The sequence below is a fragment of the Chenopodium album genome, chromosome 4 (genome assembly GCF_948465745.1).
Source record: "Chenopodium album chromosome 4, dcCheAlbu1.1, whole genome shotgun sequence".
NCBI classification, from domain to species: Eukaryota; Viridiplantae; Streptophyta; class Magnoliopsida; order Caryophyllales; family Amaranthaceae; genus Chenopodium; species Chenopodium album.
In genome coordinates, this window is record NC_137837.1 from 7,401,707 (window position 1) to 7,429,266 (window position 27,560).

Consider the following 27,560-nt stretch of genomic DNA (forward strand, 5'->3'; position numbering starts at 1 on the left):
GGTTCTAAGTGAGTCATATATTGTCTGACCTAGCCTGACTTAACCCGATGTTTAAAATGTAACAATTTGAAGCTTGGCATGTAATCAACTCTAGGGTCTCTAACTAATAGTCTAATATAGAGTATGTATTACTTTTAGTTATTACAAAATTTGTTAGATTAAGTATAGTTGACATTCGAAAATTGAGCGTGTTAGGAAATAAGGGTGTAATTGCGTTTGATTAATGCGGAACAAATCAATGAAAAATAAGAACGAGAAAAGCAATAAAAAAAAATAAATAAAGAACACAAGGATTTACGTGGTTCAGTCAAAATAGACCTACATCCACGGATAGGGAATTCGAGAGCCTCTTCACTATAAGTCTATAATGGAGAAAGAACGAGAGAATAATACAAGGAGTCCTAAATCTAATGGCTCAAAAGTTATATGATCTAATTGATCAACTAAAGGGTCCTTTTATAACACAAAGAAACTCTAATAAAAACCTAAGATTGTTCCCCAAGTATACTCAAATAGCTGTCATAGAAAATATATAATTCTAGGAAATATTCCATAAATTATTCTAGAATAACCTAACTACCGAGCTATAGCTCGGCAGCTAGCTCATGCCTGCCGCAAGGCCTCATAGGTCCGAGCTATAGCTCACTCGCATAGAGCTATAGCAGAGCTATAGCTCGCAGCCTTGTTGCAAATTTCCAGCTTCGTCAGGTTTTCGTAAAACAGTCATAACTTTCACGTTTCTTATCGGAATTGGGCATATGACCTATCGTTGGAAAGCTCTTGATCCAAGCTATCACCTCCAACTTGAATCACCTCAAAATCGCTTATAGTTTAAGAGATATCTGCGTTCAAAGTCAAACCCTACTAGATTTTGAGTCACAATTTAACAGAGCGTTTTCAGCTTACTTGAATGTTTTATTGTACTAGATAACAATATAACTATAGAATATTGCACCTGAGACTGCATGCCACAATTTTGAATTTTTTAGCTATGATTGTGCAAATTTGGGTGGTATCGCTCATACTTGGGCCATTCATTATGCATTTGGGCCGTAAATTTAGAGTTCAGTTTTGTCCACTGGTCCATTAGGTTTATTAATCACGATTTACGACTATGCGTCAAAATAATAAAAAAATAAAATAAAATAATTACAATTATAAATTTATAATTATCCCTAATCAAAGTGTATTCTGTTGTACTCTGTAGGAGAAAATGATACCACGGTTGTAGAAGTTGGCCCGATATGTCGTCGCTGCCCTCCTCGGAAAACTCCACCACCACTACAGAAAGGTGCTTATGAAGAGAACTTGGGTCGTGGCGGATACAACATTCCTGCTCATTAAGTAATTAAATCACTGTGACAATGGCAATATGGCATTGATAATATTTTTACGTATGAATTATGATTATCTCAAGCTTAATATAGTAACAATTTGTTGTATTGTTAGACAATGACAATATGGCATTGATAATAATACTTCAGCCGTAATTATATGTATGATTATAATAATACTTTGGCCGTATTTATATGTATGATTATCTCAAGCTTTGCTTGCTGATTTTCTATTATGAAACTATTTGCGTATAATTAGCAATTTAGCATATACTGCGTATATGTTATGCAAAGTTAAAGATTGATAACATTCAGTTTAATATGAAGTAGTTTGATGTATGTTAATCCGTATTTTCTATGGTCTCCAAAGCAATCTAAGATCTTTACAGTATTGATATTCAGTTCAATAAATTTTTTTTGTATTGTTAATCCATATTTTCTAGGGTCTGCAAAGCACGGAACAAGAACGTTCTAATTCTTGATGTCTCGTATTAGGAATTCCCCTCGAAAGAGTTTCAAAATATTGAGTTCGTTCTAATTCTAATCCGGAGTAGATATTATAAAGTATACATATTTGCTAATTGCTATATTATGAATCGTGATTCGTAAGTAACGAATTCTTCGTTTCAAGTATTGGCATTCAGTTTAATAATTTGTTTTCAATGATATGAGTTTCATTAATTAAAAGGTCCGAATGACAGAAATAACTGGATTTATTTTCAAAAAGACCATAATATACAAACTATAAATACTCAGAATTATCCGAGCAAATTATAATCAATAAAACAACAATTACTCTTTTTTTTTTAAAACAATTGCAGTCCAAATATTAATGTAAACAGAATTAATTATGTAGCTGTAAATAAACACAGGTATTAAGTTAATTTATAAATCAAAATAGAAAATAAGATGATTTTCTATACTCAACTATAAAATCGATTATTTTCTGGGTAACAAAAAATAGAAAGAACCCTCAGCTAATCACAGAGTAAAATATCGATCATGAATTGATCAGAATTAGCATGGTATAATATTACATCACTGGGATTTATTTCTCAAAAATTAATAAAAAATAATCACATTTGTAAATCGATTGAGAACAAAAATAACAAAATTTTGGAAAAGAAAATGATAAACTCAGATAAATGTTGGAAATATTTCAATTCCTTGATCTCCACAAAGGAAATCTCGTAATGAGCTGGGATTATAACCATTTATCATCATCGCAAAACAATTTCCCAATTTTTCTTCAATAATAAAAATAAATTAATGAATTAAATCCCATAAAAAATTAAAAAGAGAAGAAACAGATTAATGAATCAAATAACACCCAAGAAAAGAAAAAACAGAAGAAACAGATTTTCCAGAAAATAGAACAAAGAAGAAGGAACTTGTAATTGTTCAGGAGAAATGGTTTGAGTTTTATATGAAGAGGCGATGAGAAGAAGAGAGGTGATAGGGTTAGGGTTTTATCTCTCTTTCTCTCCCTTTTGTGAAATTACATCATTACCCTCTAAGTATTGGACTTTTGAAATTCTGAATTTGAGCCCAATGTAATTGTAGCCCAATTGGAGTATTGGTTGGTTTGTTATAGACTAGATGTTAGTCCATAGATTACTTTGGACCAAAATTGCATTCTCTTCTTCCCTGTCTAAACTTTTTTTAAAACGTATTTATTGGTATTTTCTTATATGTCAAAGTTAAAAGAAAAGTATTTACTGTATTACAATGTAATTTGTGAAAATAATAGACGAACTTTATGTACAACTTGTTGTAACATGCACCAATACAATTGTGGTTGTGATGTTAAAGTTAATGTAAACCGAATAATCGAATATGACCAAATTGTTTGTACACCCACTTTACACTAATATTATTGTATATCGAGCAGTATAAGACCTTGTTTGGTAATTAGTTGGTAGTTGATTGTATTAGCTGGTTATAATAGCTGGTTTGACTAGCTGGTATAGTAGCTGGATTGACTAGCTGGTTATGATTAGCTGATTGTATATAAATGTTTGATAAATAGCTGTTAATTGTTAGCTGTTTTAGTGTATTTAAGAAACAAAAGGCTAATTGTACAATAAGTTAATTTTAAAAAGCTCTTATAATGAGTTTTTTCTAAAAGAGCTTTTTGAGCCCAAAAAGCTCTTTTAATAAGCTATATACCAAACACCCAAATTAGCTTTTTTAATTGGTCAAACATCTAATTGGACAAAATAAGCTAAAAGCTCTTTAAAAAGCTTTTTACCAAACACACCCTTGGGTAACTTTCAGCCGATTCAGGGTAATTTTTTCTTTTTTTTGGGTAACTTTAAACATAGTATAATTTTTATATAAATAGACAACAAGAAAAGTTTTATAAGTTTTATAAATCAATATTGTTCTTATAATACACCCAAAAAATTAAAGTATCATATATATATATATACTATATTGTTCTATCAATATAATGGTGGTTTCACATTGCCCTAACTACGTATTATGAAATTGTCATTGTCTTTTTTAAACAAGTTCTTAAGACAGTAACATCTTTATTTGTATTTTTATCTATTTATTTGTGTAGTTGGAGTTGTATAGGCAGCGTCATTATTTACAAATAATACTTTTCTTCACTTAGCTATTACAAATCATTGATTAAGTCTTCTCCAAATCTCCAACCCATTACCAAGTTGTAGGAGAGTAAGAGCAGTAGGATTAAAGTCTCTTGATGAAATATATCATCCTATTGGACATTCGGTCTTGGATACTTAATCAAGTGCATGACCAAGTTTATGTTAGTTATACTATATGACTATATGTCTTACTAAATCAACATGAAGTTACGATATACTACGTACAATACAACTGTATATATGCATATACAATGTACAACGACTTTGTAATTTTAAATCTATTAAGGCAAGGTGAAAATTATGGATGTAACTCTTTAGAAAATGTGAATGAGTGTAAGATTATAGACTTTAATGGATTGTATTATGAATGATCAATAACTCAATCTCAATTAGCAGAGTCCTTTAATAACCTTTTTAATAGCAATAGGGAGGGGTTAGAGAGATCGAATAAGGGAAGCCTAACTACATAAGGTAAAAACATCATAGTGATTGTTCGTTTCTATTGATTCTTTACCTTTTAATTTTTAACATTATTTGTAAACTTTTATTTATATATTTATTTATTTTTATATGCAAGGATAATTTATGTGAGGACTAATTAGATTCATTTCAATATATTTTATTTTTTAAAATATTAACTTTTTAAATTTTTAAAGGTACTAAAATCCGAGGCTAATATCTAACCAGTTGAGTTCATGTCTAGAATTAGAGATATTTAAACATGAATAAATTAAATACAAGGAAATTAGCTTACTGAAAACAGGTAGCTACTTTAAGGGTCTGTTTTCATACGCTTATTTTCAGTTCAGTTCAGTTCAATTCAGTTCAGTTCAGTTCAGCTCAGCTCAGTTCAGTTCAGTTCAGTTCAGCTCCTAATTTTCTTCTCTTATAAAATATTCAGTTCAGTTCAGTTCAGTTCAGCTGAGTTCATTCTATAAGAACAGACCCTAAATTAGCTAGCATGACACGATTTTATTTTTTTTTTTTTTTAATTTTTTTGACACTATATGAATCTAATGAAGAATATAAAAGGCAAATGACACGAAGATAACTAGACAATTTATAAACGTACAAGTACACGTAACTTTAATATCCCACAATGTTTGCATCATGAATTTGTGACCAAAATCGACAAATCATGATGAGACTCGCATGATATGCTACCACTATAGCCATGAAACAAATATGGAAAGTTAGTTTAAATTTCAGTTCCAATAATGTAACCCATTTCTCCAATTTTGTCTTCTTTGGAGCCTTATTCCCCACTTTGATTGGACATCTTTAATACTATCATTAGTAATTAGACACCACTAATTCTATCATTAGTAATCTGTTTAATTGGGATAACATATAATCGATCTAAAGCATGTCGGCATAATAGGAGTAATATTAAACGAAGTAAATTAAACAGGACTATGAGTGGGACCTACGATTTTAATTTGTAATTCGACGGTGATGAATGTTTTGACCTATCTGACTCTTTTCATCAAATGGTTGAAAAGGACTATATATCTATTAGCGAGTGAATGTGACAAAAATAATTTTTGGAAAAATCTGGACAGCATGAGTAAATCATAAGTATGGTGGGTAATGGCCTAATGGGGCATTATCTTTAATTGGGTTAATGATGGTTATTATGTGAATTAATATGATCATCAATATAAAGTACCGAGTACATAATAGTTAAAGCTGTGAAAATCAACATTATATATTACAAGTAATACTATGTAGTAGAAGTAGTTTGGCCTAATTTATCTACATACAATGCACTTAACACAATTATAGTAATTAAAGTCGAAATCATTTTTTTTTTCTAATAAAAACCAATTGTTTTTAATAAGGTGTCAATGAGACAAAAATAAAGATTATAAATATTACAATATTATATTGCTTATATTCGTAATTTACACGGTAACATGACGATGTGATTAGACTCATTAGAGGTCAATTAATAACTTTGACCAAAAATAAAAAAAAAATGCATATTTAACAAAACTCACAATATGTCATAATCATGATCAATGAAATCTTAATATAGTGTTTAAAAGTTTAACACAAGGAGTCATATAAATTTTCTAACCCTTCATTTGTAAGTTGTATTTTCTAATAACATCATCACCTTTTATTCCCTGGTGCACCTATACTAGCCTAGGTACCTTATTGAATATTGGTGTTACGAGTCAATAAGCATAGATCCTCCTAAAATCATCCAATTAAAAATACGTTGGAATATTTTATATCTCACAGATAATACCAAAGTTAAACTAAAAAAACATAGAAGTAGTACAATGATCAAAGTCGTGGAATCATCGTATTATTTCTAGTGATTCAATCTCTCTTATAATAAAAATCCACTTTAACACGTGTTATTAAAACACAACTCTCCTCATTGATTTATTCATTCAGTCTCCTACATCACCACACCCCACTCCTCCCTCCAAATCCCCCTTTCCCACTCCTCCCATAATCTCTCTTTCTCTCTCTTCATTAATTTCATAGGTTTAAAATGTCGGATATTAATGGCACCAATTCAGAGTACCCTTCAACAAGAAGTATCAGCAGTTTAATTTCTGAAGAAGAAGCTATCCTAGTCACCTTAGATCTGGTCTCTGCTGCTAGACGAAACCTCAAGTTCCTCCACTACGTGGCTGACTCTGATTGGCTTCACCATCCCTCCACTCTCGTCGAAGCCATTCGCAGGTTTTTTTCTACTCCTGTATTGTCTATTGTTGTTGTAGTACGGAGTATAGTAATTGTTGTCGCATCATTTAAGAGTATTTTACTGTTAAGTTATCATGAAACCCTTTGAACGAAGAGTATTTCATTTGATCAACATTTATATGGTATACCATACGTCCATACCTCACCTATATTAATATTCACTTAAAAATATATCCAAAATTTATGAGGAAAATATTCGACTTTATTCTTTACTGGTATTAGTTAGGTTAATCTGTTGGCCGAAATGAAATCTAAACATTGTAACATTTTAGCAGACTAGTACCAGTAGTATACACGACAATTAATTCCGGAACAAAATTAGAACTGTACTATATGGGTATAATAATCCATCATAATAATGCCAATGCACTAACACCAAATATAATAAGGCCAAGTCTTTATTTGTAAAGACAGATTGTTTATTGTTAGGCATGTTAGCTAGTACAACATTTGTTACACGTATTTTACAATTTACAGTACGTAGTTAATTAAAACTTAAAAGTTAGTAAAATTATGCACCATTGAAGTTAAAAAAAAAAAAATAAATAAAAATAAAAAAATAAAAAAATAAAAAAAAATTGAATCCCCTTTAATTGGGTTTCGTGTCATCTATTGAGCAATTTGATATAAAACATTATCAATAATTCGTGGGACAATGAATAATTATCAGCTCTTATAATAATAGTTTAGTTAAAAAGACATTGAATTGTATTTGTATATACTAAGATGTTCAGCTTTTGGCTGGATATGTTCGGCCATGATAATGTTATTGATGCATCATTATTAGAAAATATATGTTAAAGTCTTGTGGATATTATTTATGAAAATTGAAAGTAACTTGGTCCTATATTGAAAGAAACTCCAATCAGACACTTTGAAAATGATGTTTTTTCTTTAATATTGTTCTGTGTGTGAACAAAAATTAGTTGATGTTCCAGTCACGTCAAATTCAAGATCGTTATATTATTAAGTTTTAATCCGTAAAAATTAGTTTTCTTTGTTGTAACACGTAATAATAATGTAATATTGCCTTAACATCTGGTCTTTACGACTCTCTCTACACTAGAAAATATATGTAGTGACATTGTAACCGTTTTTGGTTAGGTATGAGGAGCTGTGGATGCCATTAATATCTGATCTAATGGTTGGGCCGAACCAACGACCACCTATGATTCTCCCTCCGTTTGATATTGAATGGGTTTGGTATTGTCACACTCTTAATCCGGTAACTACATTTCTACATAAATTGGTTTTAACTGGGAAGATTTTGTTTGTACCATCCTACATACTAAAGTGCAAAACGCTACGTATTGGGACAGGTACATTATAGAGATTACTGCTTAACGCGGTTCTCAAAGGTGATAGGTAAGGCCACAATTTTCGATGAGGAGAACGAGGAGTATGCTGTTAATATGTGTAGGGACATATGGACAAAGAGGTACCCTAATGAGGCATTTGAGAATGAAATAGAATGTGAAGAGTGTTTGGAAGAAGAGAAAAGAAGTGGTAATGTGGAAATGTTTATGAGTGAAATGAGGAAACAAAAAAGTGTATATGACAAGTTTTTTAAGGAGCCTTATACGGGAGAGTTAGTGTACTTAGTTGCAGCAATGAGGAGATACAAGAAATTCTTACAATTGGTGGTAACGCAACAAAATGATGGTGGTGGCGATGGTGATGGTGATGGTAATGGATGTTCATGCGTTTTGGTCCCCACTGTTGATATCTTGCTCATGTGGCTAACTCATCAGGTTAGTTTCTATGTTTAGGTCCACCATAAGTTGGCACCTTTCAACATTGTTTTTTTTCTTAAGAATTTTGGTCGAAATTAAATGATATTGATCTTAGAGTTCTCTAGATTTATTTTGTGTAGTAGCTAGGATTAGGATTACCAAATCTTGTAATTGAGGCCCTGTTCTATTGACCTTATATCTACTTTAAGATAAGTATGTTTAGTAATAATCAATTTAGATAAGGAAAAACAGAGGCCTACTCGACTCTAATTAACAGCTTAATTAAGTTATAATGAGTTTATATAAGTTCAGTTCAGGAAAATGTAGATTAAATAAGTGAAAATACGTTAATAGTATTCTAACTCCCGAGAATCATAAGATCCAACTAGTAGACAGGTTAATCTGTCCATAGTTAAGTTAAGATTCTTTCAATTGATGAGGCAACATGGTAGTGCAGGATCCTATAATATAATCCTCAATAATTAAATTCAATGGAATAAGCAATCTTACTAAGATACTGAAACACAATACAAGGATCATTTATATGTGGTTGGATGGTCCTACAAGCTGTGTCACAAAGCCTTACATCAGCTGCACCATCTACTTCAATTTAATTTTCATGTGGTCACACTAGAAAATTGGGTTTGAAATCTGTTGTCATCCATTGCTTTTTAGATTATTAGTAAAAAGACGTCCTATGATATGTTGTTTTTATCTTTCTAAGAACACTGGATGTCTAGCTTGTGAAAGAGGAAACTCCATGAATGAATATGATTACTCGTGTTGTAGAATAGTGCGTCTATCCCAAATATATTGTACTGTCTACCATTCTATTTTGACGTGTCCCATGCTATTGTTCGATATAGCCAATGATAACGATGTCCTCCCTTTTGTTGTACTTAATTTCTTAATATTCAAGCTCAAGTAAAATCAAATTAAAGTGAACAATTTTTTTTTTGGGATAATTGAGTACTTAAATTTCCTTGACTAGTATTGTAAGGATGAGATCAGTATCACAGCCTAGTCAAAGAACAATGAAAAAGATTTGGTAAGTTGGCACGGTGTTGTTGTCTATGACTAGGATTTGCCAATATCATGCATACCGTTCAGCTGCTTTTGATTTGATGGGAGGTTGTGGACTTGTGGGGGTTTAATATTGGATAACTGTTTTTGGGATGTTGTTGAAGAACTCTTTCTAAAGAGTCAATTTGATATATTCAAAAGTCCACCTTTTTTAGCAAAATTGCCTAAACTTGTAGAAATTGCCCTAAAAATGTCTGTGATTTACTATAGTCAAGCTCTCATTTGTCCCAAATATAAAATTTACATGAACTAGAGCTACCCAACGGTATATGCAGCTGACACGAAGCACATGGAAGATGAGCTGCTGCTGAGGGTGTTGGGCCCATGGGATCATTCAGTGAACGAGGAAGACATAGAGGAAACAAAGAAGCTTTGGGAGGCCAGTTTTGATCAGCCATATGAGAAAGCTGGGGGCAGACTAGCCGTTGATTTGCAAGGCGGTATTAATGCTGGCCAAACCTCGGTCTTCTGGGCAGTTTCAGACTCAGATGTTAATATTAAATACAAGTCATTGCACCCAAGATTCTTACTAGAGGTTAGTTGTGTGTTGAAAACTACTTTACCACTAATATACATTCATTATTACTACCAAGGTTTATTTATTAGCAACTTGCTCTAATTAATAATGGTTTACTGTACATCATGAGATCATCGAATCTTATTCATTGTGATTCTATGCATGCTTTGTCGTCATTTTCAACTTCCACAATCATGCTAGTTTTTTATATTGTATAGATTGTTTAACAAAAAGCTTAATGAACTGATCTATTATAGTTTTTGAAGTGGGAAATAAAGTAAGCCGGTTGGCATAGATGGTGGATTGTTGGTCATAGAAGCTCAATTGAGCAGGACAGATTGGAAGTTAGGTTATCGTCCTAATTAAACATCCTAGTTGCTGATGTCTTCTTGAGATGGTGACCATATTGCCAACTAATTATAGACTAGTTATAGTGAGATGCCTTGACTACATAAATAATCAGTGACGAAGCCAGAAACTTTTGATTAGGAAGCCAAATATAGAGGTCTTATTTAGGGAGAAGTATATTTAGCTTGGCAAAATCACCAGCTTAATTGCTTAGTAACATTTACATAGTACTTGATCTCTGTAGCACACTAAGCTAATATTTTCTTTAATAATAATCCAACATTACTATATTACATGTACTATTAGACAGCCTATACTAGACACCCCTGGTTTCTCCCCTGTATCATATGCCCAAGATCTTGAAGGCATGTTTACTATTGGAATTAATCAGACACTTGGTTCTCTTACATTCTACGCTGACTTCTGGTTTAAACTAGTTAGGCGATGTTGAGACAGATTGATTTCTTTGAGATGACTGATTATATATATTGTACATAACTGTATCATCAAACTTAAAATGACTAAAATGAACTCCAACATTTTACTTCTATTGTGTATGTAAAAATTTGGGCAAGTTTTTACATTAATTACATCTGAAAGTCTTGTGTACTCAGTTTTAAGCCTTGGTGTTAACTTGAATTCTGCTTTTGGAGATCAGGTATGTGTATTTGTTAGGCTGAGATCACATATGGATGCAACACAAGCAGAAAAGACACGCGAGTTCTTGCGCCTAAGAATGTTTAGATGTCACAAAGAACTTAAGTTTGACAAACCCATTTGGAGTTTTGCTCCTGATTCATGGCAAAAAGCATGGCATTTCTATTCCGAGTTTGGAACCAGGGGGATTAGCCTTGAGCTTCGCCATCCAGGGAACCTTTGTTTCACGGGCACTGGTTTGCTGGACAATGTCTCATTTTCGTGGAATGAGTTACTTCGTGCACCTTCTCTTGCATTTGGAAGTGAAGTTGATCAGAAATTAAGGGTTTTCACTTCAATTACTCCTCCTGTTCAAGCACCATACCTGTTGAAATGTGTCCCTGATCGTTCGAGTGATGATTCTGGTGCTATGATCTCTGATGTAATGCTTAAGCTAAATCAGTATCGACCTCAGGAAGGGAGATGGTTGTCTCGTACTGTTTTGGATCATGCAGGAAGAGAATGCTTTGTGGTTCGCATAAGGTGAGTCATCACTTCTCAAAAAAAGTAGCATCTTATTGTTTTGTTTCAATCATCATTTTAGCCAATGAGACCATTTATATTAAACATCTCCCATATCATGAGCTGTTTAGCAATCATGTTCATGCACTTATTGTAGAGATCAGATTTGTATATGCGAAAAAACTAGCTAGTCAGGCTCATATTATATATCAACCTCTTCGTTCATAGGAGCATAAAAGGTGTTTGAATTTAGGCAGGATTTCAACCAAGTCTGAGTTAATCCAGTAAACAGACTTAAACTGAGTTCTGCTCAAGTTTATAGTAGGCTGACTGTATAAATGATGGTACAACACGAAAGAGGTCGGTTAAGCCTTATTATTTAAAGCCAGACTAGCCTGTACATATTATAATATGTTCCTGCAAGTATTTGGCACTCTGAATCTCTGACAAGATTGTGATCTGCTAAATGAAATTGCACCTCTTGTACAGAATTGGTGGAGGATTTTGGAGAAGAGGGGCTGAATCACCGGAGACAGTGAAATGGGAAGACCGGATTATTGAGATACGCGAAGGTCCTTGGTCTTATGTGGCAGGCTCTGCAATTGGGAAAGCCCCTGGTACGCCCTCTCTGCATCCACGTTTCTTTCAAATGTATTGTTTAAGTTAAAAGCACAATCACTATCTTAAGTCTTAATATTCCAGACTTTGCAAATAAATGCAGATAAAGTGGTAGGAACAGCACAGCCTAAAGAGATATCAGATGGGGTAATTTCTTGGTGCTTCTCAACTGGAGACGAACTGACAGTGCAGTGGGAATCGACATCTTCCTTAGAAACGCTAAGCCTTACCCTTACCCAAAATTCTGACTCTTATGTAAGGCTTGAGGATAATCATCCTAATCTATTCTTGAGCAAATATTGGTCATGACTTCAGTGAATCATCATTGTGATCTCAACCTATTAGCATGTTTTACAGGTTAAGTTATTGAAGGGCCGGAAAATGCAGTATGAGGTGAGTAAGGAAGAGAGAAAACTACGTAAAACAGAAGGAGATCAAGTAGAAGATGAAGAAGAAGAAGGGTTTGTGACCGTTGTTAGGTTCTCTGATGAGAACCCGAATGGAAAAGCTACTGCTCTTATGAACTGGAAGCTTTTGGCCTTAGAGCTGTCACCTGAAGAAGACGCTGTTTTCGTGCTGTTACTGTCCCTTGCTATACTCAGAAGTGTTTCAGAGATGAGGAAGGAAGATGTGGGAGGATTGTTGATACGGAGAAGATTGAAGGAGGTCAGGCTAGGGGAGAAAGATTGGGGTTCTGTCATACTTCATCCTTCGTCGTGCTCTACATCTTCACTTCCATCGCCGCACCTTCAGCCTTGGTATTGGAATGCTAAGGCTGTTTTAGGATATGATCCTGGGGCTGAGCACATTTTGAATCAACCAAACTTTTCTGTGGCTGAAGGTGGTGAAAAATTGTACAAGAGAGGTATTATCTCATAAAAAAAACAAGATTTGATTTTGATTTTCTAACCAATTATTGATTGAGCTTCCGTGGAAAAAAGAGAGGGGATTTATTATGAGCATGGTTGTACAATTTGTACATACGGCTTTGGACTTGGGAGTTGTATAATATGTGAAAAATTAGAAACATTACTAAAACTTGAAAGTCGAATAAGCTAATGAGTTTAAGACGTTAATCGTACCTTTATTAATGTGTGAAAACCTTAATTGGTAACCTTATTATGTGTTTTTCGTAGATATATGAATGAATCCACAAAAAACTCTTGGAGAGGAGAATAGTGAATAATGTTGATCTATAGATGTAAACGTGAAGAAGTTTCAAATTCATTGTATTGTGATTAATGATGAAGAAGAGGGGCTTTGTTGTTAGTGTAGCTGTATAAACATGATGTAGTCTCTAAAAGCGATTATCTTCGAGGAGTAGCTAAGTGTTTTTTCTAAGGCTAGCTTAGCTACGAGGAAGTTGTAATGCATAATAGTCATGCACAACTAATTTTACATAACAAACTTTTTCACCTCTCAATAGTACTACTGTTACTATCCAGTAGTATTACTGACAGGTGTTCAGTATTAATGGCAGCGTGAAAAGTATTTTAGAAAATGTTAAGTCCTGTATTACTTTTTTAACTTTTAGTAGCACTTTCAATTTGTTTTTACTTACAAAATTGCCACTGATATGTACTTTTTTGTGCATAACTGTTATGCCTTTAAACTCCCTCGCTTAGCTACTAGTTTGATCGGTCCACAACTGGTGCTTGATCAAGATGTTTTTTCCAGATGTTTTGAATTTATGGTTCAAGGTTCTATTTGAATCTAAGACCTCTCAAACGTTAATGTAAAGCCCAATGACCTTCAATTTCTCCACAATACTCTGGCTCTGCCCATTTGAAGTTGGTTTTCTAATTGATAACACGATAAGTAATCTAAATTTTCAATTGATTTATCATTTGCTAATCCTTGGCACGCATCCTTGCATATTGTATCAGCGATCACGTTGAGATTGGGTTTATTGGACAAGATAGCCCTAATAAAGAGGTGCAATTGAGCATGTGCTTGGTTTTGCTAAAAAGTCTTTACATGTGCCTAATTTGTTTTGTGTTGACAAATTGAAATTATTTAAAGTTGATTGGAAAAATGAATTTATTTTTTTGAATTCAAATTTAGGTTATTAATGTTAATTCTTAGAGTTATATATTTAATATTCTTAGAGTAATACACAAATGCGTTTGGAATCAAAAATTAATTTAGATTGCCAATTTAATAAAACTAAATTGGAGTACTAGTCTAGACCAAGTCAGTGATAGTAAAATTTAAACTGGCCCAAACTTAACCGTTGGGACTTGGGAGTACTAGATTATCAATTTATATTTTGATGATTAAAATTGCAATTATTTAATTGAATCCCTTAAAACAAAATTAACTAAGATTAGTGGTTGAGAATCTTAAAATGCATGTGAAGGAAGAATTACCGTACAAATCGAAAACAAAACTGTATGTAGACAATAACTGCGTTTAAATTCGACTTATCGTTTGATTAATAATTAATTTGAGTCGGTCCACCAACACTATTTAGAGATAATTTATACTATTTTTAACAAAATAAGCTAAAACAAAGATATATGAAGTACATAGTAATACTAGTGTCAAAAAAAAAAAAAAAAACAAGAAAATATTAGCGGGAAGAAGAACTGTCAGTACACAACTACACATGCAATGATCTCAGCAAGGTGATAAGCAAAGGAGTGTCGTGATAGGTGAACATGCGAATATGCGTATGCGATTGGAGATGAACTGATAATACTCCCCTAATTAAGGCCTTGCTCTAACACTACAATAATATATATATATATATATATATATATATATATATATATATATAGGAGGGATCCGGTGAGAATAGGTCCATATGTGAGAATTCATACTTATATGAGAACTGATTTAAAATTTAGAACATGTGAGTAAAATTTTAGAACATGTGAGTTAAAATTTAGAACATGCGAGCTAAAATTTAGAACATGTGACTTAAATTAAAATTTTGAACATATGAGTAATAATTTAGAACATTTATGTGAGTAATATGTTTAGAACATCTGATTTAAGAATTAAAACAAGTGATTAAAAATTTATAAAATTTGCTTTATGAAATTTTAAACATATGAGTAAAATTTAGACATCTGATTTAAGATTATGAACATGTGAATAAAAATTTAGAACAAATTGATATAGAATATAGAAAGTGTGAGTAAAGAATTTAGAACATACGAGTAAAAAAATAGAACACACGTTTTAAAATTTAGAACATATAAGTTAAAATTTTGGAACAAGTTATTTAAAATTTATGACATCAAACTTAATTAATTTATGGTTTAAAACATGTGAGTACTAAATTAGAATATTTAATTTAATTTAGAACACTTAAAGAAAAGGTTAGAACATCATATTTAAAATTTAGAACATACGAGTAAAAATTTAGAACATAAAGAGTGTTCTCACATAAGAAAAATTCTCACATAAGAAAATTTCTCACGAGAGCCTTCCCCTATATATATGTATGATTAATTATAAAGTAGTTACAGAGTAAGATATAGGAGTGTCCCTCCTATCACAGGAAAAGCATAATGAAGATCAAACTTAGGTCACTTTTGGCGAACATCAAACTCGAGCATAGAAGAGACCAAAATATTAACCCGACTTGAACCCAATCTAAAATTAATATTTAAGCTAAGGTTTTTTTAATTAACTTGTTAAAATTATTAAGTTGACCTGACACGAACCATTTATTACATGGGTTGAATTAGGCTTGATTTTTATAAATTTGAATCTAACATGAAATCAATCAAATTATCTTAGTTTTCGAGTTTATATTGGGAAAGAATACTTAAAATTGCTTCAAATGATTTGACAAAACTATACAGTATTTTTAGACTTTATTAACTTGATCAGGACTTGTTTTGTTCATTCATCACCTTTATTTCGCTTATTTCAAGAAAAATAAGTTCTCATAATTAAAGGCTTATAATTTCAAACAAGTTTAAGTTCAAATAAAGTGCAATAATATAGGCTAATAAGGGATACTCAAGTTCAATATTAACTCAAAAAAGTTTGTATAAGATCCAATGAGACCAAATAAGTTCAAATAAGTAAAAACAAATTAGATAAACTTGTTCTTTAATTTGTCGAAAATGATCTTGGTACTTATATACTCAACTCAATTATGTTTTGGATTGAATTGTCAATAACCTCAATTAAATGCTCTAAAAATATTTCAATTTTCTTTATTCAAAAGATGCTTGATTCATTAGAACCCCCCAGAAAAAACACACTAGAATCAGTTACACATGAGAGATGAAAGATCAACAAGAAATCTAAATATGACTATCATAGTATTTTAATGATAATACAATAAGATTAGTTCATTTTTTCACATTAATAATCATAAAACATTATAATAGTTATATTTCAATCGACCACTATAAAATTTTCAAAAAAAAATGAGGAGCTAGTAGAGTTGTAATTGTTTTATTTTCTTGGACGTACCAAATACCAATTTGATACTACTGGGCGTCATATCATCAACATGGTGGTGTGATGTGTAATACTAGACGCAATTCTTCTTGTTTTTGTTGTTCAGTAGTAGTTTTAGTGCATTAGTGTTATGATATTCCATAGATTCTATGTTAAATTACTCTCCTTAATAGCATATTCGCCAAATTTATGTAAAATAAAATCCACAATTAGGGTGAGCTAGTTCAGTTTTATGGTCTTGTTTGATCATTTTTATAATTATAGGATGTCAACACTATGTGGATATGATCATTCCAAATAGAATAAATGCAAAGGAAATACTGAAAATAATTTAATCCATAATTTAAACTACAAATGAATAATTAATGCTAGTCATGAAGTGGTGGTAGAAAGAATGGTGTTTATAAATGAAATTTTGGGTGGAAACTGGTGAAGGTTAAATGTGTAGCAAGTAGAAGTAAAGCATAAGAAATTAAAATTAAGACTTAATACTAATAATAATTTCAGTTAATAATTTTTAATTAAAGACAAGTGTATGTATGCGAAGGTGGAGCATATGGTAGCATGTGTGATATGTTAGACTGTTAGCCGGAGTTTCTAGGGAAGAATGAAGAGCATATGCGCGTATCTAAATATATTCAAAATTAATTTACTACGTAAGTCATTTTCATTCACGCAGATAGGTACGGTTTCGAACACGTTACTGGGCCCCACATGCTAGCTGCAACTTTCGTCCAAATGCCGTACGAAACTTGCATCAGTTTCGCTTCATACTCCGTGAGTTTCTACCTAAAAACGGTCTTACTTGACTTCTTAAGTTAAGGGTACGTTCACTTCAAATTATTTTTAATTCAATTTAACTCTTAATTTCCTCATCACATAAAATATTCAGTTCAGTTCAGTCAATCAGAACAGTACAGGCCCTAAGCTTCTTTATTTGTTTCTTCTATCCAACGTAGGAAATAGGGTACTCGTCCTTGTCTTTGTAAGATTGTCCTATTGAAGTTCCGTTATTGAGTGGAGTTGATAAGAAAAAAAAAAATTAGTTTGCTATATGAAAGTTTTTTAATTGAGTTTAGTTGATGAAAAAGAAAATTTAAATGACTAAACTAATGAGTATGTGTCACTCTGTATAGTACATACTTATACATTATAAACATACTTTGAGGATTCAATTAACAGGCAAACACTACTTAAGCACTTTATATTTAAAAACACTTAACTAAAGCATTTTTATCTCTGTAATTACATGCCCACAAAATAATTTAATGATTCATTACTTGGATTAAGCAAGTATTGTGTTAAGCAAACCCTAAAAGATACAAGTAACCGGCCATTATTAATTAATTGAAAGGTTGATAGTTCCTAACTTCCTATATCGTATACAAGCAATCAAATAAGCAATACAGCTACTATGATGAGTTTTGCCCAGTAGAACTATTATTTATATATGTTGAAGAAATGCTATGCTAGTACTCTGTACTACGTACTATTTTTAGCGGTACTCTGTACTACGTACTATTTTTAGCGGTGATAGTACTTCTCCGTAAACACTAATTTTATATTCTTTTTTAAAGAGGGAGTATTGATCTCTTAGAATTAGTGCTGTCAAATTTCAAACCGAAACCGTTTAATTGTCCGAAACCGACCGATCCAAATGAGAACCGAACCGATTAAAAACCGAAAACCGATTCGAACCGTATTTAAGTAAACTCGAAACCGAACTGATCCGAATAATGTCAAACCGTATAAGAACCGAACCCGTTAACAAACCGAACCAGTTCTAAACCGAACTGTAATCAAACCGAACCGAAAAGGAACCGAACCGTTTCTAACCCTAAACTGTTTCCAACCTGAAACCGTTTGGACCGAGGTAAAAACCGTTTACACCGAACCGTTAACAAACTGCAACCCGTTTGCACCGAACCGTTTATAAACCGAACCACTTACAAACCGAACCATCTATAAATCAAACTGTAATTTCGACGTCACAATAACTCATCAAATCATGATTATGACATATCAATTAGTTGATTGAGTAAGAAGCAGCTAATAATGTGATAGTAAAACAATAATAATTCATTAATACACTAAACTTTTATAATCTACGTTACTTCGTAATAAACTAGTAAGATCAGTATGACTAAACTTGAAATAACATGATATGTATTTTTGAAATCGATGAGAATTTGTATATAATATAATGCTTAATGCCTAAATATGAAGTGATGAAGTCTCGGCTTGATATAAAACTTGTTAACCAGCAAAAGGTTAGCAAGTACTATGAAACTTCAAACCAAAATCGTTTAACTGCCCGAATCCAAACGACCCGATTAAAAACCGACTTTTTGAAATAAAAAACCGTTCCGAACAATAATTTAGTAAACATGAAATGGAACTGATCCGAATAACGTTAAATCGTATAAAAGGCAAACCCGTTAACAAACCGAACCAAAATAAAACTGAACCGAAAAAGAACCGAACCGTTTCTAACTCGAAACCATTTCCAACCCGAAGCTGTTTGAACCGGTATAAAAACCGCTTACACCGAACCGTTAACAAACTGCAACCCGGCTGCACCGAACCGTTTACTTTTCGAACCATTTACAACTCGAACCGAATTAAAACCGCTCAAGAATAAACCGAATCGAACCGATAAATATTTAAACCGAACCGAAACCGACCCGCGAGACACTTAAACCGATTTCAAACCGACCCGATTTAATACCGAACCGATTTCAAACCGAACCGAACCCGAACTGTCAAACCGTTTTGACAGTGCTACTTAGAATTGTGAAGATGGTTTTTTTATTGAAATTGAAGGATTCTTCTATTAAAGAAACAACTTGTAGTATAATAAACTTAAATAGCACAAGAAGAATACGAAGTAAGGCTCGTCACCCGACTCTAAAGCACTTAAATTAATGAACTCAAATGTACTTAATTAAAATCTTAATAACAATAATTTCAACCAATCAAGAGTAATTAATAAAAATTCGGCTATTCCTAACTTATAAAATTCTAGCTATTTTTTTTTTTTTTTTTTGTAGATATTAGATTATTAATGTCATATATTAGAATATTATTGTCAGATATATTGAACTCACAGTGAGTTTAGTCTCACACTCGCACTCTCATGCAAGAGTTTCTTTTATTCCTAATTGTTGTTACGTTGCAAATATTAAGTAAAACTTTAGAAACTTCAATCATAACCATCAAGCAAAAGAAATTAATCAATCACAAGAAAATAATTTACACCAATGATATGTATTTATACTTTGATAATTCATTGATGGAAACCAAAACCTAGTGCCAACACAACCTATCAATAATAATCCAATAAACACAAACACATATCACGTCACCATTACCTTCCAACTTCCAAGTAGTCTCTTTTTATATTCAATCACACCCATTTATCAAGTCTTCCTCATATAAAAACGTATGATCTCATCTACTTTTTTCTTACTCTTTCCCCCCTTTTCAAAAACAAACACCAAATTAAATTCTCTCCTTTCCGATTATCACCTTCATTATCAATCTAATTATATAATTAGTGGTGGTTATTTGGTTAATCAATCATTTAATCACATGACCACTTTACAACAATGCTCTTCTTCCCTACTCCTCTCCCTCTTAACCGATGACCTCCTCGCTCACATCCACTCCCTCCTCCTCGACCCCGCTCACCGGAACTCGTTTCGTCTCGTCTGCCGCACCTTCCACCGAATCAACTCACTGAGTCAAACCCACCTCCGCCCTCTCCACCCCTCCATCCTCCTCTCCCTCCTCCCTAAACTCCCCTCCTTACACACCCTCGACCTCTCCTTATGCCCACGCGTCGACGACTCCCTTGCACTCGCCATCTCCCCGCTTATACGCCACCACGTAACCACCCTCTCCCTAAGCCGAGCGTCGGGGCTTACCCCTGTAGGGATCGAGGCTCTCGCACGATCATGCGAGAGACTCGAATCCCTCGACGTGTCATACTTGTGCAAGAGGTTCGGAGATAAAGAGTCCCTCGCGGTGTCATGCGCGATGGGGTTAAAGGAGTTAAAGTTGGATAAGTGCTTAAACTTCGGCGATGTGGGATTGGCGCACATTGCGGTTGGATGCGAGAGTTTAGAGAATGTAAGCTTGAAATGGTGCTTAGAGATTACTGATCTTGGGATTGGTCTTCTTGCTACCAAGTGCTCCGGTTTGAAATTCCTTGATTTATCTTCTCTCAAGGTTGGTGCTAATAAAATATTTCATTTATCTTTAAATAATACTCGCAATAAATCTCACAAAAAAAAATTAATTAATGGTAATAAAAACCTTAATATGCGTGCTTATTAATCTTATGTTATTTTGTGTACTTTGTACGTTTTACACAACCTCAAGAGGTACCTCGTACTAGAATTCTAAATATGCGTTAAAATAATAAATGGGTTTGTTTGTTGTGATTAATTTGGTGCAGATTACGAGTCAATCGTTGCATTCGATTGCAGCATTGCAAAAGCTGGAGAGTTTGATAATGGTGGGTTGTGGTTTGGTGGATGATTATGGGTTGCATTCGCTTGGTAATGGCTGCCCTTCACTTAAGGTTAGTTAGTAAATTAAGTTTAATTGGTTATTAACTATTAGACTTTTTTTTTTTTTGGATGAACAACATAAAGATAGCAATTAATAGGGTTTGTTTTGAGGGAGAAATGCGTTATATAGTACTTGACCAACCAATTTTGAGATAACTGGGATTGGTATTATATATTGTTGAGGGATGATTTGTTATGCGACTATACATTGAGTAAATTCTTGTATAATAGTATCTATAATAAATTGAAATATTTCACATGTGTACTCAAAATCGACTGCAATGTGTACTTCTAAAGTTCTTATTAATCTAAGCTCAATTTAAGACATTTAGTAACGTATGAAGGAGACGTAATCTTCAAAAGCCTAAGGTGTATAACTTTTTTTTATAAAAAATAATTTGTTGGGATTTATGAAACTTTCTCAACAAAAACCATGCAATACATTTTGGTGTTTATATAATTGAAAGCTTAGCTTCTATAGTTCTATGATCATAGTACTATTGAAATCTTCGAAGGGACGCTAGTTAGTACGTACATTTGACATTTACCAATGGAGTTTGCAAAATTATGCCACAATTCATGAAAATCACATAAACATATGTTATACAAATCTCCTTAAAAAATGTGTTAAGTACAGAGTTTATTATTTCATTAACATTGAACTTCAATAATCTAATGTTACTTGCCTTTTTTCTGTACTTTAAGAATTATGAATCAAACAAAATAATGTAACGTTGACAATATTTAGTCCAATATATTGAAATATTGCAGACATAATCCAACTCCAAGTGTTTTCCCTCGAACCTAAAATTCTGATATAATTCTATGTGTATATAACTAGCTAGCAGCTGGTTTCCTAATTTTGTTTTGCAATAACAACATACGATTGAATGCTTACCGAGTTTTTCTTTGTGGCGCGATTGTAGGTAGTAGACATGTCAAGGTGTGATGGTATTACTTCTGCTGGATTATGCTCAGTAGCTAAAGGACACCGTCGACTGCAGCAGCTGAATGCAAGCCATTGTATGGTCGTGAGTACTGTCTAAAACTGTGGGAAACCTTTCTCTTACATCTATCTTTCTATATTCAACCTTTTTCGATTTTACAAATGTTTTCTGATCACAAACTCTGATGTTACATTTTTGCAGGATCTCACCTCTGATCTTCTTTGTGCATTGAAGAACTTAAAGTGTCTAACTGTCTTCAAAGCGGATGGAGCTCGTGTTTCTAAAGCTACTATCCTAAGCATTACAAAAAATTGCACTTCCCTTGTCGAAATTGGGCTAAGTAAATGTATTGGACTTAGAGACATTTACATAAAACAGCTTGTAACAGGATGCTGTAACTTGAGAATCCTTAATCTTTCCTGCTGTGATACTGTTACTGATGACGCGATTGCAGCAATCGCTAACTCGTGCAGGAAACTGCTGTGCCTGAAGTTAGAGTCTTGTAGTTCTGTAACAGAGAAGAATTTTCAACTACTTGGCTCTTTCTGTGTTCTTCTTGAAGAGCTAGATCTCACTGATTGCTCTGGCATAAATGACACTGGTATAACTTTTTTTTTTAATGAACTTCTGTTATTTTTTCATTATACATTTGTTGTGTTGTTAACTGAAAACAATAGTATCTTTCCTTTTGCAGCTCTTAGTTTCTTATCCCGGTGTTCGGAACTTAAGGTCTTAAGACTAGGGCTTTGTGACAACATATCAGAACATGGATTGTTCTACATTGCTTCCAACTGTATGAAGCTCTGTGAACTCGACATATACCGGTACATAGTCTACACACCTTTACTCTGGCCCTGTTTGATTTGATGTAAAATGTTTTCATGGAAAATGAATTTTTTTTTTTTTTTTTTCCCATTTTCCTTTGTTTGGTTTGTTAAGGAGTGGAAAACAATTTTTCAAGGGTGAAAAATTCCATCCTTAATGATGGAAAACATTTTCCTTCCAAAAACAAGGGAAGCCACATTTTCCTCTCTCCTCCTTACCTCTTTTTTTACTTCCCTCTCATTCATCCTTACATTTTCACTCTTATTTTTTATTTTTCCTGGACTTTTCTGGTATGCAATCAAACAAAGGAAAACTAATTTGCAATTGTGTTTTTCCTTGAAAATATGTTTTCCATGAAAACTAATTTTCCATTGAAAATGTTTTACATTAAACCAAACGGGGCCTCTGTAAGGTAATGTTAGTAAAATTCTATTGCGGCCGTGCCTTAAAAAGTGTTGCATTATGCAGGTGTCCTAATGTTGGAGACGGAGGAATGTCAGCATTGTCAATTGGGTGCAAGAAGTTGAAGAAGCTTAATGTATCATATTGCAGTAGTTTAACTGATAAGGGGATGGAGTATATCGGTAGACTAGAGGAGCTGAACTCCCTTGAGATGCGAAGCCTAATGAATGTTACCAGTGTTGGATTGCAAGCCATTGCAGTTGGGTGCAAGAAGCTGTCAATGTTGGATTTAAAGCACTGTGAGAACATTCAAGATTCGGGTTTTTGGGCCCTTGCCAACTATTCCAACAATATGCGCGAGGTAACCCTTTGATACCCTATACTACGAATTAGTATTTAAAATTACAAACCCTTAGTGACATATGTCACCCAAAAATATAATCCAAGACATTGCACGGATCAATTAACTAGTTGTATGTTTAAACACTTATAAGTCAGTACGTACATACTTAGTATGATTTAATTGTTCATGATGTTAAAATTGTTTTTATGAACCAGCTAAACCTCTGCCATTGTGGCATCTCAGATGCAGCTCTATATATGGTGCTGAGTAAACTTACATGCCTTCAAGATGCCAAGCTGGTTCACCTTTCTAACGTGTCGGCCAGAGGATTCGAGCTAGCCCTTAGGGCCTGTTGCATACAACTAAAAAAGGTCAAGTTGCTTGGCTATCTTAAATCCTCCCTTTCACATGAGTTAATTCAGTTTCTTTGGTCTAGAGGATGTAAAATTAGATGGGATTAGAATAATTATCCTTAATTAAACAGAGTTTATTATAAATTCCCTTTACTTTTCTTGAACAAAAAAACTTAGTCCATTGAAGTTGTAAAGTATAAATGCTAATAATGAATTTTGATCTCTTAACAAGCAAAGGGTGCGCTTCTTAGCCGCAATTGTAGAGATTCTTGTAGAAATAAGGTGTACCAAATTCTGTAAACTATGTGGCCTGATTTTAGCCTGAAATATAACAGCATGTAGTATCTTTCATTTTTTTTCACATACTTTCCTAACCATTTCATAGGCTATATAACATACGAATTTTGTACATATGGATGAGCTTTGTTATTATAAAATGCCCATAAATCTATAACATATACTACCTTCGTTTAAATTGTAGGAATAAAAATGATCTTTACTCTTTGTCACTTAATTATATCGATAAATGTATAGGAACGATGATAAAACAATACAGAGTACATGCGATGACTAAGCCACATACTTTAGAGCCTTAATTTCTTATATTGTACTTCTCTTGTTTTGACCATTACCATAAAAAGGTTTCACAAGTAATAGGAGCTACCGAAAGTTAATCGAAAGATGAACACGAAGCCAATACCAATGCCACCATTCCTAATTAGGCAATCAAGGCATCAAGTAAAGCATAAAATTGAGATTAGCTTCAAACTTTCACCTAATAAGAATAAACTAAACTTTGGTATGGGTAAAAGCATAACTTTTTACGATTATCATGACCCCACTCTAATAGTACACTTTCCTTAGTAGGCAAACATTCCATTAATTTTGGTACGATTAATACATACTTTGTATTTCACAACACTATTAAGCCTAAAACTCAAATTTTAGGACCATTTGCTTTAATTTCCTACACTCATTTGCATGCCCTTAGCCAAAATGTCTAAGATGTTACCATTTCTCATACTACTATTAAGTTTGCCTTCTCTTAATGGTGCCCTTTACGACGAAAAGACCGCATATAACCAAATCCCTCCCAAAATCCTACAAAATATGATCTCCCAAGCGTGTGCCAACGTAGAGGACGAAGTCAATTGCCTCTCCAACGTCGAATCTAGGCTTCCTAATGGCCCTAGGAACGCATCTTCGGTCCTTAGGGCCGCCTTAGAGACTTCTCTCAACGAAGTCCAACAGGCCATAAAACAGGTTTCTGATTTTAGTTCCCTTACGTCCTCCACTGCTCGTGAGCAGATAGCAGTGGAGGACTGTAAGGAGCTCCTTGACTATTCTGTCACGGAGCTCGCTTGGTCCCTCTCTGAGATGAGGGACATTAGAGTTAGTGGATCTGTCCATGACCCTAGGGGAGACCTCCAGGCATGGCTAAGTGCCGCGGTTAGCAACCAAGATACTTGCCTTGAAGGGTTTGAGGGTACAAACCAACATACTAGGAACTACATTAAGGGTAGTTTGACACAAGTAACACAACTTATTAGCAATGTTTTGACTTTGTACACTCAATTACACGTCTTACCGTTTAGACCACCAAGACATAAATCACACAATAATGGTTACAACAGTAATAATGATACTAGGAAAAATAATGATCAAGATAATTTTCCAAAATGGATGACTGAGGGTGATAAGGAACTTATGGTTTCTTCGTCTCCAAGTAAGGGAATGCAAGTAGATGCGGTTGTTTCTACGGATGGGAGTGGGAAGTATCGGTCGATCAACGAAGCCATTGATGATGCCCCAAACCATAGTAATAGGAGGTATGTTATATATGTAAAGAAGGGAGTTTATAATGAAAATGTTGATATGAAGAAAAAGAAGACTAATATTATGATGATTGGTGATGGTATTGGAAATACTGTTATATCTGGAAATAGAAATTTCATGCAAGGCTGGACCACCTTTCGCAGTGCTACTTTTGGTAAGTTTTATATACAAAGTATCTACTATTCATTTTTATTCTTTTTGCAAAAGTTTTCAAGTCATTGTGTGGAAAAACAATCCTGCAAAAATGTAAAGGTGGTTCCTTTATAGAAAAGTCACACCGATCTCACAATAAGTTAGCGTAGATTTGCCTAACATCTTAAAAGTTTATCTGAAAATGTTTAACTTGTTATAGCCTAAAATGATTAATAACATGCCAAAATACAAAAATTGTCTAATTAATCTCAAAAGTTCATTAGAAGATGTTTAACTTGTTATAGCCTAAAACGATTAATGACATGCCAAAATACAGAAATTGTCTGATTTAATTGGACCTAAAATTACTCACTATCTCCGTTTCTTATTATTTGTAACAAATCAGTATAATTTGTGAGATATAAATTGACGTAGCTAGTATGATAAATTGATAATGAATTAAACAAGAAAAGTATATTTGGTCAATAAAAGTATGATAGCATGATACTTTTAAGGCCCAATGAGGAAATCCACAAAGGGTCTAGAACAATTAAAACCAACACCACAATATTAAGTTGCACGGCCTTTAAGTCCTTTTTTTACTAAAAACTTACACTTACATGCAGCTGTCTCAGGCAAAGGCTTCATAGCAAAAGACATCACATTTCAAAACACCGCGGGTCCTAAGAACAACCAAGCCGTGGCCCTTCGAGTAGATTCCGACCAATCGGCATTTTACCGGTGTAGCATGGAAGGATACCAAGACACACTCTATGCACATTCCCTACGTCAATTCTATAGGGATTGTAACATTTATGGTACCATCGACTTTATATTTGGTAACGGGGCTGCGGTGATCCAAAACTGCAACATATATTCCCGGACCCCACTTCCACTCCAAAAGGTCACAATCACGGCCCAAGGTCGAAAAAGCCCGCATCAAAGTACGGGCTTTTCGATCCAAAGCAGCTTTGTTTACGCGAACCAGCCGGCCTATTTGGGCCGGCCCTGGAAGCCCTTTTCTAGGGTGGTCTATTTGAACACTTATTTAAGTGCTATGATTCAACCTAAGGGTTGGTTAGAGTGGTATGGAAACTATGGTTTGAACACCTTGTATTATGGAGAGTATAGGAATTATGGGCCCGGGTCATCGGTAGCGGGCCGGGTCAAATGGCCCGGGTTTCATATTCTTAGAGATGCTTCTGAAGCTATGTTCTTTACTGTTGGACAATTTATTGATGGTATGTCTTGGTTGCCAGAAACAGGAGTCAAATTCTCAGCAGGTTTGACTAATTAAATCAGATCATTTTTATGTGAATATCTAAGATGTTTATAGTAGTTTTCTAAGATTAATGTAATACAATAGCTTTTTCTAAATTAATACTCCGTAACTTTGCTACGGTGTACATACTAGTCCCCATCCCAAATTATGTTTTAATTAAGTATAATACAACATTTGATTTTTTATGGAATACAAAAATCATCTTTGACCATTAACATATCTGAATTACGTGTATGATATTCCAAAAGGCTTGTAAAACTTGAATGGAACCTCGTTTTACTATTATGTACGCGGGTTGTTTTTTTTACTCTGGT

The 27,560-nt window shown here is 33.5% G+C and overlaps 3 protein-coding genes, 1 non-coding gene and 1 pseudogene across 5 annotated transcripts; 3 read left to right on the forward strand and 2 right to left on the reverse strand.

The window, feature by feature from the left end:
- Positions 1–2,300: 2,300 nt before the first annotated feature.
- On the reverse strand, positions 2,301–2,383 carry LOC145629829 (small nucleolar RNA snoR53Y). Its single transcript, XR_014111962.1, has one exon. It is a non-coding gene; the product is annotated as a small nucleolar RNA snoR53Y (small nucleolar RNA).
- Positions 2,384–2,463: 80 nt separating this feature from the next.
- On the reverse strand, positions 2,464–2,568 carry LOC145629827 (small nucleolar RNA snoR69Y; annotated as a pseudogene).
- Positions 2,569–6,369: 3,801 nt separating this feature from the next.
- LOC145626542 (glycine-rich domain-containing protein 1-like) lies at positions 6,370–13,399 on the forward strand. Of its 2 annotated transcripts, none has more exons than XM_081678990.1 (8): positions 6,370–6,649; positions 7,775–7,895; positions 7,990–8,421; positions 9,740–10,021; positions 11,010–11,530; positions 11,999–12,126; positions 12,231–12,382; positions 12,473–13,399. In XM_081678990.1, the coding sequence occupies exons 1-8, from the start codon at positions 6,456–6,458 to the stop codon at positions 13,004–13,006; spliced, it is 2,364 nt and encodes a 787-aa protein (XP_081535116.1). In that variant the 5' UTR covers positions 6,370–6,455; the 3' UTR covers positions 13,007–13,399. The 2 variants fall into 2 exon arrangements, with proteins under 2 accessions (XP_081535116.1, XP_081535117.1); XM_081678991.1 differs by having other exon boundaries at positions 12,485–13,399.
- Positions 13,400–20,143: 6,744 nt separating this feature from the next.
- LOC145627561 (F-box/LRR-repeat protein 3-like) lies at positions 20,144–24,176 on the forward strand. The gene is made up of 7 exons (XM_081679934.1): positions 20,144–20,782; positions 21,012–21,137; positions 22,053–22,157; positions 22,275–22,674; positions 22,768–22,897; positions 23,367–23,661; positions 23,859–24,176. The coding sequence occupies exons 1-7, from the start codon at positions 20,144–20,146 to the stop codon at positions 24,102–24,104; spliced, it is 1,941 nt and encodes a 646-aa protein (XP_081536060.1). The 3' UTR covers positions 24,105–24,176.
- Positions 24,177–24,936: 760 nt separating this feature from the next.
- LOC145626543 (putative pectinesterase/pectinesterase inhibitor 22) lies at positions 24,937–27,368 on the forward strand. The gene is made up of 2 exons (XM_081678992.1): positions 24,937–25,986; positions 26,591–27,368. Exons 1-2 carry the CDS (start codon positions 24,978–24,980, stop codon positions 27,259–27,261), a joined length of 1,680 nt encoding a protein of 559 aa, XP_081535118.1. The 5' UTR covers positions 24,937–24,977; the 3' UTR covers positions 27,262–27,368.
- The last annotated feature ends 192 nt before the right edge of the window (positions 27,369–27,560 follow it).

Coding starts and splice junctions, on each gene's coding strand:
- LOC145627561 (XM_081679934.1), top strand. CDS start 20,144: ATGACCACTTTACAACAATGCTCTTCTTCCCTACTCCTCTCCCTCTTA. Junction 22,158..22,274: donor ATGCAAGCCATTGTATGGTC/GTGAGTACTGTC, acceptor ACATTTTTGCAG/GATCTCACCTCTGATCTTCT. Junction 22,898..23,366: donor TGTGAACTCGACATATACCG/GTACATAGTCTA, acceptor TGCATTATGCAG/GTGTCCTAATGTTGGAGACG.
- LOC145626543 (XM_081678992.1), top strand. CDS start 24,978: ATGCCCTTAGCCAAAATGTCTAAGATGTTACCATTTCTCATACTACTA. Junction 25,987..26,590: donor CTTTCGCAGTGCTACTTTTG/GTAAGTTTTATA, acceptor ACTTACATGCAG/CTGTCTCAGGCAAAGGCTTC.
- LOC145626542 (XM_081678990.1), top strand. CDS start 6,456: ATGTCGGATATTAATGGCACCAATTCAGAGTACCCTTCAACAAGAAGT. Junction 6,650..7,774: donor CTCGTCGAAGCCATTCGCAG/GTTTTTTTCTAC, acceptor GTTTTTGGTTAG/GTATGAGGAGCTGTGGATGC. Junction 12,127..12,230: donor TGCAATTGGGAAAGCCCCTG/GTACGCCCTCTC, acceptor AAATAAATGCAG/ATAAAGTGGTAGGAACAGCA.